This window comes from Amblyomma maculatum, chromosome 10 (assembly GCF_055883805.1).
Source record: "Amblyomma maculatum isolate TAMU_Amacu chromosome 10, ASM5588380v1, whole genome shotgun sequence".
Lineage (NCBI taxonomy): Eukaryota > Metazoa > Arthropoda > Arachnida > Ixodida > Ixodidae > Amblyomma > Amblyomma maculatum.
The window spans coordinates 177,074,537-177,090,002 of NC_139353.1; the positions used below are offsets into that span (position 1 = coordinate 177,074,537).

Consider the following 15,466-nt stretch of genomic DNA (forward strand, 5'->3'; position numbering starts at 1 on the left):
ACGTTGTAGAACAAAAAATGTGTACAAATTGTTTCACGTCAGTCAGCAAGAAAGGTTGAAAGTTGAGCCATTATCTATATCAGCGGACTTAACTGACTGGTCCAGCCACACTGGAACAAGCCTGCAAGGAGCAAACATGGCAGCTGCGTCGTTCGCGTGTTTGTCGTGCCGGGTGGTCTTCGCCAATGGGGAACTACACAGGGCGCACTACAAGAGCGACTGGCACCGCTACAACTTGAAGCGGAAAGTCGCCTCACTGCCGCCCGTCAGCGCCGAGGAGTTTCAGCAGCGTGTGCTCGCCCACAGGGAAGCCAATGTGGCCGCTGAGACGCAGGCGGCGGGTACTTATTGCGATGCTTGCGGTAAACGCTTCGGCACCCCGAAGGCTTTTGACAACCACGTGAACTCAAAGAAGCACCAGGAGGCCGTTGCCAAGAGTCAGACCTCACCCGCTGCCTCACCGATGAAGCAAGCAACGCCGTCTTCCCCATCAGGAGACGTTGCCACTGTAAGCGCAATGCGTTAACTTTAATAACCGTTGTAGTCGGCTTGAAGGTTGTGCGTAGCGTTGTCCGCCTCAAAAAAACAAACAAACAAAAAAAGAAAACTTGCTGCTTTTAGGCGTTGCTTGGCGTTCGTATCTGCCAGTGTGCGCATGGAATAAGTTGCGTTCTTTGCGGCTGCCTTCTAGGCCATGTCGCTGATAATGTTGCTGCGCCACGCGCTTGTAACGCTTGGGACGTGCGCAACTCTTACGGATACTGCGCTCATGTTCTGCTATAAGTGAAAAATCGATATTTTTTCTCTAAGTGGCTTGCATCTGCAAGCTGGGACTTTATATTGCACGAGCGCGTGTCTTGAGAAGATAAGAATAATGGTAGGACAAATTGTTCATTATTAAAACGGGTTAATGACCCTGTCTTGACATACAGTATGCTTTCAGGAGAACCGCAAACGTGGTTCTCAGCAAGAAAAGGAAAGCTAGATTTTTGTCCACAGCTCAAGGTTCATAACATCTTAGCAGCAGTGCATTTTTCATTGACCATGATTGGGTGTTATGGGCTTCGAAAGTCTCAACTCTCGTAACATTCCACAGCATGAAAACTTGACAGAAGGCAGCAAAGGCTGATAGGCATAGTTTAAAGTCGGGGGAATTTCAAACTGGGGCGGCTCTCAGACAGGCATCATATGTAAAAGCGAACTGAGACCCGCCACATTCGAATGTATTGGAACTGCATGAATGCAAAGCAGACAACCATTTGTATTCGGAATATTTCTTTTATCTCATTTCGAAAATTTCACAGTGTGTTTTAGTAAGAATCATGTTTCCTAAACCAATGATGGAAGAAAATAAAGTCGCGTTACTCAAAGGCTGGAACGGATGTATATTCTGCACACACACCAGCTATTGGTTTCGCATTGTGCCAAGGCGCTAAATGAGCAAATTGTCAATATGCTCGCTCGATTTTATTAACCAACAGGGAGGCTATACTCGCCTGTCAAACAGACCATGTTATTGTTCTTAGAGCATTTTTGTTCGTTTTTGTTTTGGTCACTTGCAGAGAAAAAAAAAATGTAATTTTAACACTTCGTTGGCAGTTTAAAGTTATTAAAACTCCTGCTCCTTCTGAAATGTATGTAAACCACATAAAACTTGCGCTGCTTCTATAAAATATATCAAAGCCCATTTAAAATTTTTATTTACATTTTTATTTTCACCATCCCGTCATGACTGTTCAGGAATACTAGTTTTATCCCTGATGTTATTCAGTTCTATAACTTAGATAGTGGGTTCACAAAAAATATTACATAAGTTACTAGGATCGTTGCTTCGTTTAATTGCGGCCTGCTTTATGCTGCGTTCCATCGAACACACTAGCAGGGCGTGGGAATCAGTTTCTTTTTTTCAGGGCCCGTATTTCGAGTTTGTGTCATCTAAAGTGGAGCTGTTCCCTGACCTCGAGTCATGTGACAGGTAGATACGCTGGAACTGGAAATGGCTACCACCTCTGGTTCCAGCATTTCCACCAATCAGGTGACTCGAGGTCAGGGAGATAGCGAAACTTTCTATAATGATGCAAATTCAAAATACGAACCCACGTGTATCTCATAAAGTTAAGCAAAAACCACCTTTAAAAGGGATCTCTTCCCTTTGTATAAAACAATGTGCAAAGCAGGCTACCAGCTGCATTTTTTCTTTATTTCCCTTTTGCCCTCAAATAACTAGAGACCCCCTTCAGATGGCACCAGACTTCTTAAGCACTCTAGTAGGTTATGCTCTGAAATAATTGTATGGCATACTTGACGGTAGCTGTCAGCCTACTACTGATTCACTCATTTAAAAGAAAAAATTCTAGAGGGCACTTTGGACCACTAAAGTGCAATGCGGCGAAAGCCATTATAGCGCAGTGGATCATAGCCCTCCACTAGGGCACCTCTATCTCCCTTTCTTCTTTCACTCCCTCCCTCCTCCCTTCCTTTACAGAGTGGTACATGTGACCGAGGAGAATTGTGATAGATACTGTGCTTTTTCTATCATGTAAATCAATTTCAAATGTCGCTGATGCCTGCTATATTAACGCCTCCTAGACATCTGGGTCTGCTTCTGTTTGCTGTGTGGTGCGGTGTTGAGGAAGCGGCAAATAAAAGGTGCCGCACGGACGCCCAGCAGGGTCAGCTTCGTATATGCATGAATTGCCTGGTCACGTCATGACCTGCCGGGATGGTACGTCACGCGCCTCTTGTCGAACACAACCAGCATTTCATTGAATGCGTCAAAGTTCACCGGCGTTCTATAATTCATTTACAGGAAAAGAAAGGCGCAGTATCTCTCACTCGTGGAATCCCGCTATCATCCTCACGGTAAACAAGAGGAATTATAAAGAGCGTTTCACGATCGGGGCGTGGCACAGTTGGTCAAGTGCTGGGCTTGGAATCCAAGGGATGGAGGTTTGATTCCTGGTGGAGACGCGGTTTAATTTATTTTTAACTTGCTCTCGAATGCGTGACACCTCTGCTGACAACCTTCTGTCGACAACGATGAGGCATTAAAGGCTTTTGCATATCGGCAATAAGCTGATTGTTGCATAGCAGTCTCATCATGCAGTGGGCTGGCAAACACCGAGATTTTCAATATGCTAGATTTCTGCCATGTGCACAGCGACTGAATCTCTCCAAATGTGGCTAAAGTTTGACTGGAGTGGTTTTCCTATAGTTTAATACATGCATTTAGAGCCCTTCTCCATTTCTACATATCTGCCAGTGACATAAATTGTAGTCTATGAGCAGAGGCTGCTGGAGTTCTGCTCCAAATTTTCTTTTCCTCAACTGTTTTTTTCACCTCAGCCTTACTCTTTTTTTTTTTTTTTGCAGGGGCCAACCAAGTTTGAGAGGAGTGAAAGTGGTGGCAGTTGCAGTAGCATGGTTGCCAGGAAGAATGCCAAGAATGCATCCGAGCATGCTCCGCCGGCACATAAGGCCACACGTCGTATGCTGTGGACAAACAGGATGCACGCACTCGGTGCTATTGATGCTGAGGACGAGTGCGACGAGGACGACAGTGACTGGGAAAGCATCGACGGCGAAGACATGGATGAAGAGGAACTTGAGGACGAAGAGGAGGCAATGGAGGACGATGCGGAGAGGGTGCCTCCGACCGAGTGCCTCTTCTGCGGACAGGCCAGTGAGAGCGTGGAGGCCAATGTGGCCCACATGAGCCTGGTGCACTCCTTCTTCATCCCCGATGCAGAGTACCTGACTGACGTCGAGGGCCTGCTTACATACCTGGGCTACAAGCTGGGTGTTGGAAAGCTCTGTCTGTGGTGCAGCAAGGGACGGGCGCCCTACCAGACAGTGCAGGCGGCACGGCAGCACATGCGGGTGAGGCACGCAATTCCCACTGCTGTGGTCAAGTTGTAAACATATTCGTCATCAGCTGGGTTATGTTCACTGCAGGGCGAAAGCCTCTCCCATATGTTCAGTAACAACTAACAAAAGGTTCTTAAAGATAATTGACTGGATCTCATGAGAATGCAAGTAGAGCAGGAGGGGGGCTGCAGATGCCAAGTGGGCAGACATGATAAGGAAGTTCGCAATGATAAGGTAGCAGCAGCTAACATTGTGCAGCGTAAAATTGGAGGGCTGCGAGAGAAACTTTTGTCCATGCTGATGATGGTGGTAATGGTCTAGTTTGTGCCAGTTGGCTGAAACTAATCAAGGGCTCCCCATTGCAGCCCACATCCTAGCCCAACTGTAGGTTTGGATCCAAAACAAATCTATGCAAGAAACAAAAACCCTGGCAGTCTGGGAGAGCTGAACTTACTAAAAAGTCGCACCTCTGAATTAAAGCAATTCTAGAGTGTTTTTTGCAGCACAGGTCGGATGAGTATGGTTCGGGTAGGTTTTATCAACATTGTTGACCAGTCCGCTCCAAATTTTGCCTCCACAGTCTAGGGCGTGTCATCGGGGATGGAAGGAAAACATGTTTCATGGGCATACATGTGTGTTGAGCATAGTACTGACATTTGTTCGGCTTCAAATACTGGGCCCATCTGAATGGTGGAAACTACTGTTAAAAGTATTAATTTCTGCCATACAGATGAAGCCGAGATGTATTTCAGCTCATCTTTTGTTATAGTATTTGGGAAACTCTATTTGATTGTATGTTCTGTTGGAATGCTGAATATTATCTCGTGGTGTGGTGTTTCATTAGTTTGTAGATGGGTTGATTGAAAGTCATAATCAAGCATGCAGTGGTGAAATGTGTGACTGGCAAAGGTCTGCTTCTTAAGACAAGCTGCTCAAGCCTTGATGTAAAGGCTTAAATATTGTACACATTTCCTTTTTTTTTTCCCCAACACATGCCTCATCCCCCCCCCCCCCCCCTCTCCCTTAGGCATAGTCATTTGCTAGTCGGAGAGTTCCAGAGGGTGTGGTGTATCAGCTGAATTTGCCGCCGAAGTCTCATTCCCTATGGAATTCTGACTTAATGCTCGTCTTGTTGCCTCTTCCAATGAATACCTTTTCGGTCATTCCAAGCCTCCACATCTGCCACGGCTATAGGCCATTATTTAGCCACATCACCAATGTTAACTTTTTTTCCTCAGCTGTGGCTTCTCTAAGTACTCGTTGCATTAACGACTCCACAATCCTTCTTAGTGGTTTACTAATCGCGCTGGCAGAAAGATCAGCCATCTCCCATTAAGAAACATAGCGGGGCAATGTGGCTCAAGTTGATTCAGCTCAGTGTAAAGTTTCATAAGTGAATTCAGTGCAATTTCCACTTTGGTCAGTGCAATTGACATTTGAACTTCGGCAGCGTCAATCTCGTCTTTGCCGACATGGTCGTTAGGGTGGCCTGTGAAGTCGTCCGTCGCATTATCTCAAACATGGCACCATCTACAAACCATGGGTCTACACCTAAAATGGTAAAAAAAAAAACAAAAAAAAAAACAGGAAGAGTCTGCTGTTTGCAGTGGTTGTTTACTAAATAGAAAGGCGTCATTCCTCTCTCACAAGCAAGGAATGGGATCTGTTGAGAAAAAGCTTGGAGTGCTGACTGGTTCTGTTTCTACTTCAGATGTCACATGGTGACCAGTGATGGCTCGCTTCAGACATTGAGAGTATTCTCTAAATTAATGCTTATACGCGTATGCATACACCGTCACCGCCAGTTGGACTATATCCACTGCAGGGGAAAGGCATCTCCCAAAATGTCTGCTGCATGCATTTGATCACTGCTGCCCACCTGACTTTCTGCAACCGCCTGCTGCATTTGCTTTTCCTTGTAATTCAATTTGTTACTCCTGGCAACAGTCTCCCTACATGTTTGGCTCGTGCCCATGTCTACTTGATTTCCACTAGAATGTCGTTAACCTACGTTTATTCCGTGACCAATTTTGGCACGCTTCCTTTTTTCAACTTAATACATACCATTTTTTTGCTCCGTAGCTCTCTGTGTCGCGCTAAATTTAAATTTAAATTTTTTTTTCATTAGCCTCTGCATTCCTGTCTCATAGGGGGAGTACCACTAAGACACAGTGATATATTTCCTCTTGAATGTATATGAGTATCTGATAGCACTTGCTAAATGTGCTCTATCCTAATCTGATTCTTATAATTATTTCTATTTCGTGATCTGGATCGGCGGTTGTTACTTGTCATAACTAGACGTATCCCCTTACCACTGCCAGCATATTAATTTTTGGGCCTACCATTCTGCTTTTCCTTTTATGTCATTAATTAGATTTCTTATGATTATCCGAACTACTGAGGTGACAAATCACCATATGTGAATATGCGTGTATGCATATTCACATGCTTTCATTAGTGAAAACAGTGCATTAGGCCCATTTTACATACTCCAACGTTATTTACAGGACAAGGGTCACTGCAAAATGGCCCAAGACGGAGTGGATGGACTGATGGAGTACTCGGACTTCTACGACTACTCGACCAGCTACCCCGAGGGTGAGGGCGGTAACGCTGACGAGGAGGTGGACGTGGCCGTGCTGGACAGTGACGGCTGGCAGCTCGTGCTGCCTTCTGGGGCGGTGGCCGGCCACCGCTCTCTGGCTAGGTAGGCAAGCTTGTCAGTTCTCTGTGCCTGCATTGCATTGTGGAATTTCGTCAGGCCTAACAAAGCGGGGAATGCTACGCGTGGCATTTGTGTGTGCGTCTAGATTCATGCACCTTTTATTTTAGCTGAAAGTGTAAAAGACGAGAAGAGGAGGAAGGAGGCTCAGCGTGCTGTGCTCGGGCCACAACTGTGCTTGCACCCCGTGTTCTTCTTTGTGCCTTTAGAATCTTCTTGCTCCATTTGAGGTGCTCGAAATTTGTGGAGCCCTCCTCTACGGTGCCTCTCATAGCCTGAGTCGCTTTGGCATGTTTACACTGCATAAACCAAACCATACTATTCAACACACTTTTAGAAATAATTGAATATTTGCGCAGGCCTACACAATATAACCCGAGGGAACATTCACTCGTACTGGTAGTGTCGTCTTGCGCCCATAGGAGTAACGAATTCCCTTGCTTAGTAGCCACCACAGTAGGGTGCTCATTCTTCCACTTGGTGCGCTATAAGGCCACAGGTACAGTCGCGGGTAAAAAAATATTAACACAAGTGACTGGCGACCTTAAGTCAGATATGCCTGCCGAATTGTTCCCATTTTTGCAGCACGGGAGAAAGGGAGGTGGCGGAAAGTAACCTTTATCAAGCAAGCTGCCATCTGAACATTTAAAGTGTTGGCATTCTATGACTGCACGTGGCTTTTTTTATGGTTAAGTCGTCATTGCAATGGCTCTTTTTTTCCTACCTTTATGTCCATATTAAAAAAGGGAAAGAGACGGCGAGGCACAACAACAAATTTTACTTGGCTGTGATGGTTCACTGGAACCCCAGTACCGAAGAATGGGAATGGCCTGGCACACTCGTTACCAGCTTTTTCGTCAACCACAGTGCCATGTTGTCATTCCAGCGATCCAGTGATCTGTCTACCTCTGCTAATCTTCTTTTACTCGTCACTGTATCGATGCTGCGAAAGTTAACTATTTCGGTTAGTCACCATCTCTGAGGATGGTAATCTAATTTATTTGGACCACATAAGAGAAGTAATGCACCCGGACAAAGCATAAAACAAAAATCACCACTAGATGCCTCCTGTGTACAAATATTTGAGCCTGAACAAGTGCATGAGTAGGCTGAGATCATTTTGCTTTTTTGGTGTGCCCTGAGCAACGCTGCAGTTTGCATAAGGTTATGAATATTCACATTTTTGCACATTTGATCCATTGTCATGTTGAAACGAGCATGTGCTGTTTATTTATGTATTTTACCCTCAAGGCCCAAGGGTAAAATAAATAAATAAAAAATAAATGCTGTTGATATAAAGACTGTCCAGAAAAGCCTTCTGTGATAGCCCTTATGAAACCTTTGCATGAGTTGGCTTCTTGAACGCTGAGCTTTCTGGGTCTACATGGGGGCAAAAAAAAAAAAAAAAGTCGGTAAATTTCAGTTTTCAATGCCCATCCAGATTTTCAAACCTGTTTTGTTTGTCTAAACTGATGCCCGTGTTCACAAACGCTCCTCGATTCGACGCTGCACCTCCGTTCCTTGGAGCGGAGAATATAGCCGCTCCTCCACTCCAGGGCCAACTTAGATTCATGAATGCCCCTCGGTGTTTCCTCCAACAAGTTCTCCTCGAGAATACCTGCTCCACTCAAAGCCGCACAAGTTGCATATGGGTGAACTGTTGGCCCGAAAACTGCGTGCTGAAGTGTATAACATGCACAGTTTTTCATGCCAAATCTTCTAAACAACTTTCGCAAGCGACCTGGATGCTAACAGTGCAATGGACTTGTTTTATGAGCTGGATGAAAATGGCGGCTGTGAAAAATGGCCGAAAATGCTTTTGCCTTTGGCAACAGTCGCTGTTGGTGACGTGGAGGTTATGCAGAACGTGACGTAGGCTTCGAGAAATGGTGTGAAAACTTCGGTTTATTTTTTGGTGTGAGATCTACTCTCGGCCTTTGCCGCTTTGCCTTTTTGTTATTGCCAGGCTTTGACAGACTTTTTTTTTATTGCCGGGCATTGACAGACTTTTCTTTTATTGCCAGGCTTTGGCAGACATCAAAATATATTGCAGAAAAAAAAGTAAAAGCCCCCAACTCCTACGAGCATAGCTCCTTCATAGGGCTCGGACGGCTTGGGGGCGAGCGGCGAAAACGCGTGCTGCCTTGCAGCGTGTTGCAGCTCATGTACACTGAATTCAACTCCCCAGAAGCAAATGCTGCGTTCGGTTTCTAAACAAGTTGAGAGCCCTAATTGAAAACATTCTTGAAAAGCCATGCCCTTCGTCGGCCACGAATATCCCTCCGTAGGACGGGCACACCAACGCGCTCCCTCGACAGCGCCGCGCGTCCAAAAACGTACTATGTACCCTCGGGCGACGGGAAAGCCATTGAATGCGCGGGGTACAGCACAGATTTTCGCACAGTCCCACCGCGTCTACGGTTCCCCCCAGCTTCCGGCATGCAACACTCTTTTCACCTCACAAATTCGCCGCCATCTGCGGAGCCACGCAGGGCGAGCCACGGAGAGTTGCGCCGCCGCTGCTCGACTATGTAGTCCAGCCACGGGCGAGCTCACCATTTACGGTCAAATTGCGCCTCCACTCTGCACTCGGTGGGCTCCGAAGAGTTGTCCATTTATCCGGTGACGACTTGAAATGTGCCCGTGCCACACAAGCGCAATGCGATGATGCGACGATCAACACAAGACAGACAGTGATTGATCACGGTTATCCATGTTTGGCGTGAGCGGCAGGGACGGACGGAGGCTAGCCATGGCCGCATTCGTAAAATGATAGCATGCCAGACGTCCCGGGCCACTGTCACTCTCAGCTGATGCTTTCGAGAAAGGTTTGGTGTATCCTCGTCGTATCTTCTTTCGTGAAAAGTTTGGTGTACCGGTAGAATGAATTCCACACTGCGGGCGAGCAATGCAATGACTGCCATGTTTACAAGCGGAGTGGCGGTCGAGGAGCGGCCAAGGTAGCGTCGTCGGTGACTTTCTGAAATGAAAAACAGGCCTTGAGGGCCGCTTAAAGTAGAAATTCGAGTGAAGGCGTGTTCGTGAATACTGTCACATGGTGGTGACAAGGTCGATGACACAAATGAGGAGTCAGTGATTGCACTGAAGAAATTCTTTATTGGGCTGACTTGTGCCCGCAGAAGAGCTAAGCAACTCGGCGGCGGCGATAGCAACAAACATGCTCATCGATCGTCGAACAAACAAATGCCCGTCCCACCCGTCAACGCTCGATTTAAAAGCTGCTCAGAACAATCTAAATAATGTCGCAAACAGCTACCAGCACAAACTGGAACATTGTAGAAGGATACACGAGTGGCCGGAATCTTCGAGACAGATCATGGTGCATCTTGCGCTACAACGAAACTGATAAAGGTGCGACTCACGACATCGAGCATTAACAAACAAAGAATACAGAACTGATACGCGATCCAGAATCAGAGTGATAAGGCCGTATGCCGGCGGTTGTTAAATAACAACAAATACAGTTTTGAAGGTTTCGCGGCGATACGGCGGTAAGGATGCTGCATTTTACACTGTCTAGATTTTGGTGTTGCAAATGCTTGCTATCTTGTGTTCTGTCAGAGCGGTCAGTGAGGAGGTCTGAGTGGTTCAAAGTAATCAGATTTCAAAATACCTTTTTTTCTTTGCTGGCCATCTGAGAGTGCGTGTCCAGTTGGTTCGGCTCAAAGCTGAAAGTTTTCATGGCAGATTGGTGGCTAGGTGAAATAAGCAGATCTGCAAGTACTAACACGTGTGAACAGACATTTTTCCTTGCAGACCACTGAAGATGTTTGTGAGTTAAAATAAAAGGACTGGCAGACGATGATACGACGTGACATGACAAAACCCCATCTTTGCCTGATGTGCGCTGTGTTTTTCGCAGGTACTACCGACAGAACCTCCCTGCAGTGGCGTCCAAGTCTCGTGACGCGGCCAAGCGTATCCTGAGCCAGTACCGGGCCCTGGGCTGGACAGGGGTGACGTCGCGCGAAGTGGCCCAGCAGAAGGCGCGTGACATCCGGTTCATGCAGACGGTGCGGGCCAAGAAGCACATGCAACTGGGCTGCAAGGCCAACAAGCTGCAGAAGCACTTCCGACAACAGGTGCTGTTCTGAACGTGTGGAGCGGACGTCTGCAACTGAGATCTGCATGTCTTCTCAGCAGAGTGTTTCCTTGAGGACGGACAGCATTCCTATAGACGACCTTGAGAATGGATGGCAGTTGGAGCATCAGTGTCTGCTGGAACTTTTTTGTTTTTTTTTTCAGCAGGCAAATAGATTTCGTCACTTAAAGGGTGCACATCAACCAGGCGTGATGTGCTTGGAGACTGGTTTAATCAGTTGTCGACAGACCGGGTGGTGCTGAGCTTATGTCACTGTGCCTGTCCATGCCACTGCAAGCATCATTTGCACTAGCCTGGCTGTTCTCAAAGAATTGTTACCCTGAGTAATGACTACACTGCAGCAATGACTACTATGGGAAGAGATAAAATGTGTCGCGCCCATGAGGAGACTGGGCGTCAGTCTTGCTCAGTAGTATACTACTAAAGCTGCAGTGAATGAGCACTGTTATGCAAAGCAGTGTAGTGGTTGTCCTGAGGACTTCTGCATATACATAGCATTTGTAGCTACGGTCACCCTGTGGTCATTTTTGAATGTCCAGTATTTTTAACTGCATCCTGGCTTCACCGGTTGGTTATTAAAAAAGGGCATCCAAGCACAAAGGAGATGCTTGATTTCCATACTTAAGCAAATATGTTCACCGATAGTTTTGTTTTCTAGGTCGTCTGTTGCAGTTTCTGTGGCAACTGTATGGGTTGCCAGAACAGCTTTGTCATCTACACTGTAATATAATAAAGATGTACAGTTGGTTTGCTCGAAATTAAACTATTGATATTGTTTGCTTGCTTTTTATGTCTGCATACTTCTTTGCATTTTGTGGCCCTTCATTCAGCTGAAAGGTATGTCTTCTCTCAGCACATATGATGTGATGTCATCGTGGGCAGAACTTGCGGTGTTTCATGGAGAAGTGCAAATGTGTAAAGTAGGCTTTAGAAAATTTTTTCTTTCGTCTTTTCCGAGTGAAGCTTTCTTATTAAAATATGCAACTTGCCAGCGCATGTTGAATGATGAAGCATGTGCGTCATTACCATGGAATTTGAGTGGTACAGGCTTAATTGCAGTTTGCAGTCAGAAATGCTGTGGTTGCATCAGAGTACAAGCACAGCACTGTACTGTTCCCTAGATTTTCTTTCAAATGGTGGTGTTGTATGTGCTTTACAGTAATCATGCACTTCATAGCATCCGCTACAGCCACAAAACTCTGAACACTTTATTTTTTTTTTTTTCTGGTTTCATTTTTCACGAATTAATTGACGGCTGGGACATATAGGGAGTGTTTAGGTCATGCGAGGAATGTAAAAGCTAATGCAATCATTACAGCAACATTTCACTGCAGCGTCGAAGTCAGCCTAGCTGTATCAAGACGTGGAATGACGGACGACTTCGGTTGGTAAACTTTTTTTTTGCATGTTTGTCATAACCTACAAGTTCGTGTTTGTCATAAGTTCATAACCTAAACACACGACGCACTGCAAGCGTCATTTCGCAGATGAAACCAAAGCAACATAAGAGAAGAAATTCAATTATAAATTCCGTAATAGTAACTGGCGAATATGATCACGATGGAGAAATAAACGTGTGCGTTAGTTTAAAGAAACAGCAGATGGTTTGTCCCACAAGCTGCACTTCACCATATCACAATGTCCGTGCCTCAGTGGACAGGTAGTGTTCGTTATCGCTGCCGTGCAGAAAATGAAATTTGATGGTATGACAGATTAAGTAGAGTCACGCGGATGAAAGTAATGTTCCCAGCGAGTGTGCGCAAGAACGCGAGCTGTCATCGTGATAATTTAGCCTATCAATGTCTGGTATGGTTATATTGACTTTGCTGAACACATGTGAGCATCCGCCTCGGTAGCGCAGTAGGCAGCGCGTCAGTCTCATAATCTGAAGGTCGTGAGTTCGATCCTCACCCGGGGCAGGCGGAGTCATCTTTTTTTATTTTGGATTATAACCGCTGTTTTTTTTTTTTAACCCCTTTCGAATACAAAATAAAAAAGGAAAGTGGTCTGTCTAGGTTCCGCGTGACTACACAAGCTCATAATAAGGCACCTCACCCATATATCCAGCTCAGCGTCCATTAGATGTGTGTCAGAGCTGGATGTAAAGGCCGTTTCACATGATGCGATTCTCGCCGCAGCAGAGTGCGATTTCAGCCGCACAGCGACAGAAGGGCCCGCCACTTCCGTCGCAGAGCGGCTGCGGCAGACTTCCAACATGTTGGTCGCACGCCGCTCCCGTCGCAGCGATCGTTGCGAACGAGACATAACGAGACAGCTGCCAGCCTATGGAATTCAGCCTGATGTGACTGTTGTACGTAGTTGCGTACAAAACGAAAAAGTTAAAAATGTCTATTTTGCATGAAGTGTTTTATATTTTGATAAAAAATATAAATTAAATACTACATTTATTCTTACGCGTGTTCTACCTGTATTGTTAGTAAAATATGATGGTGCCGCCGCTCGTGCCGCAAGCATGTGAAAGGGCAGTTGCGATTTGCGCCGCAACGACACTGCGACTGGGCCGAAATTTTCCGTGCGCGTCGCACCATGTGAAACGGCCTTAACGCATCGCAAGCCGTTGAATATTGCAATTGCATGTTTTGCCATTAATCTGTTACTTCTCTAAAGTGGTAAGGGTCTAGGTAACTTATTTATTTTCCCCTAAATCGATGACAACTATCCCTTTCCTATTATTTCGAACTCTTGCAGTAAAGCATGCATGCATGCACGACCTACTGCACGCATGCATGAGCTTGGCCGTTATTATAGGAAGTCGCGCACGTTATTTTCGTCCAGGAACTGTAGCAGGCTTAGTATAGTTCGTCAGCAATATGGAGGTCATTGTGGCCGCTAGTCCCACTTTTTGTAAAAATCGTGTCGTTGAAGCTTCTGTAGGACAACACCACATGCAGATGGCGAAAATCCAGCTCTGTAACTGGTTTAAGGAACAAACTTACAGTTCAGACCAGTTGGTTTCTAGTTGGATAACAATGAATCCCTAGCTGGGATTCCACTGAGATGAACTTGGAATTTGCTCCTTAAACCAGTTAGGTCATCTAAGATTTTCATTTGGTATGGCTGGTGTACAACAAATCGGGAAGAAGTCTGGTTCAATATGAGCCGCGATGTAGAATGCTTCTTCCAGCTAAACCGTGGACTCCTCGCAGTTCAAATTTTTCACAGAAATGGAATTTTGTCGCTAGTATTTTTAATACCAAATTTGTTTGGGGTACTTACCTGATTTGATCAAAAGAAGTCAGATGCTCACATCGTATGCGGCGGCGACGATGCCAGACGAGCCGCTGCCCTAGCGATTGTACTGGTGGCGCCATCTCATGCTGCTTGCAACAACTCAAACTTTCTGCCAAAACCTGTCGCATTCACGCGGCTTAAACATGAGCGGAGGGGTTTGTTGCGGGACCTTGTCCGCGATATTACTCCCCCGATTCCCACCGGTCTCTCTCGTCCTGCTCAAGTTCTCTCACAAGGCGCGAGCCGGTGCAGCGTACGCACGTCCTGAGTCAATGGCGCCGAACCAAGATCAGCCACGGTCGCTCTCGAGGGAGTGAGAAGGCTCTCCCTCGAGACCGGCCATGGATGATCAGCTGCCCCAACTGCCCTGACTCCATTGACCTGCAGCACTTGGTCTGGACCTGTCCTGGTACGGGTAGCCTCCGCGCCCGCTACAAATCTGCTCCCTACATTCAGACTTACGAAGACTAGACAGCCCCCCCCCCCCCCCAATACCAACGCCAAGCACAAGCTTAGTGCCCTGATGGACTTCATGTCGGAGTCTGGCGCCCGCAACGTCGCCTAACTCCCCCCCCCCCTCCCCCTCCCATCTTAGCCTCAGGTCATCCTCATGAATAAAGGTTTATGAATGAATGAACGTTCGCTCCCTCTTTTCCTGTTACAACGTTGTAAGCAGCGTAGTACGTAGCGCCACCAGTACCATCGCTGGGGCAGCGGATCGTCTGGCGTCGTCGCCACCGCATACGATAGCAACATCTGACTTCTTTTGATCGAATCAGGCAAGTACCCCAAACAAATTTAAAATTAAAAAATACTAGCGACAAAATGCCATTTCTGTGCAAAATTTGAACTGCGAGGATTCCGCGGTTTAGCTGGGAGAAGCATTCTACATCGCGCCTCTAATTGTGCAACACGCTAATTATTCGAGCACTATTGGAGGCTGACTTAAACAGGGAGAGAGAAAAATCGACGGGCCTGTTTATAACATTAATTGGTTTGTACGAAGGGGAGAAATCATATCAGAGAGTATACGCGCTCAGCTCGGGCCCATAGCTTCAAGCCCGGGCCCGGTTTCACTCCCACCTTCCTCCTTCCCTTACGGCGAGGTCCAGGTGTCCGCAGAGAACTGACAGATACTGCGCCTTTTAAAGCGTAAGCTTTACTATTATGCAAAAATCCAGTCGCTGGCGTGTGGACTCCATGGTGTTTTGTTGTTGTGGCTGTAGGAAGAAGGAAACGAAAATGCACGGGCCTGTTACTGGCTCTGTAGCTGAGCCACCTCCGCTGCTTCGTGCAGACAGAAGAGAAAAAGTAGAGAAAAAAGCAGTGAGAAAGGAAGAAGCGCGTCGCAACAACAGCCGTCTTCACCACTGAAGCGGTGGCGTGTGCAATGACGGCCTACAACAGATAAAAATTCGGTGGCAGGATAGCTCCCGCTGCAAGCGGCGATGACCTACCTGCCCCAGCCCCATCACTCCATGGTACCCAGATCAGCTTTA

At 46.5% G+C, this 15,466-nt stretch overlaps 1 protein-coding gene and 1 non-coding gene across 2 annotated transcripts; both read left to right on the top strand.

Moving 5' to 3' along the window:
* The first annotated feature begins 95 nt into the window (after positions 1-95).
* On the top strand, positions 96-11,511 carry LOC146178001 (cytoplasmic 60S subunit biogenesis factor ZNF622). Its single transcript, XM_084580701.1, has 4 exons — positions 96-508; positions 3,373-3,879; positions 6,378-6,577; positions 10,476-11,511. The coding sequence occupies exons 1-4, from the start codon at positions 137-139 to the stop codon at positions 10,705-10,707; spliced, it is 1,311 nt and encodes a 436-aa protein (XP_084436827.1). The 5' UTR covers positions 96-136; the 3' UTR covers positions 10,708-11,511.
* A 1,050-nt stretch (positions 11,512-12,561) lies between these two features.
* Positions 12,562-12,634, top strand: TRNAM-CAU (transfer RNA methionine (anticodon CAU)). Its single transcript has one exon. It is a non-coding gene; the product is annotated as a tRNA-Met (tRNA).
* The last annotated feature ends 2,832 nt before the right edge of the window (positions 12,635-15,466 follow it).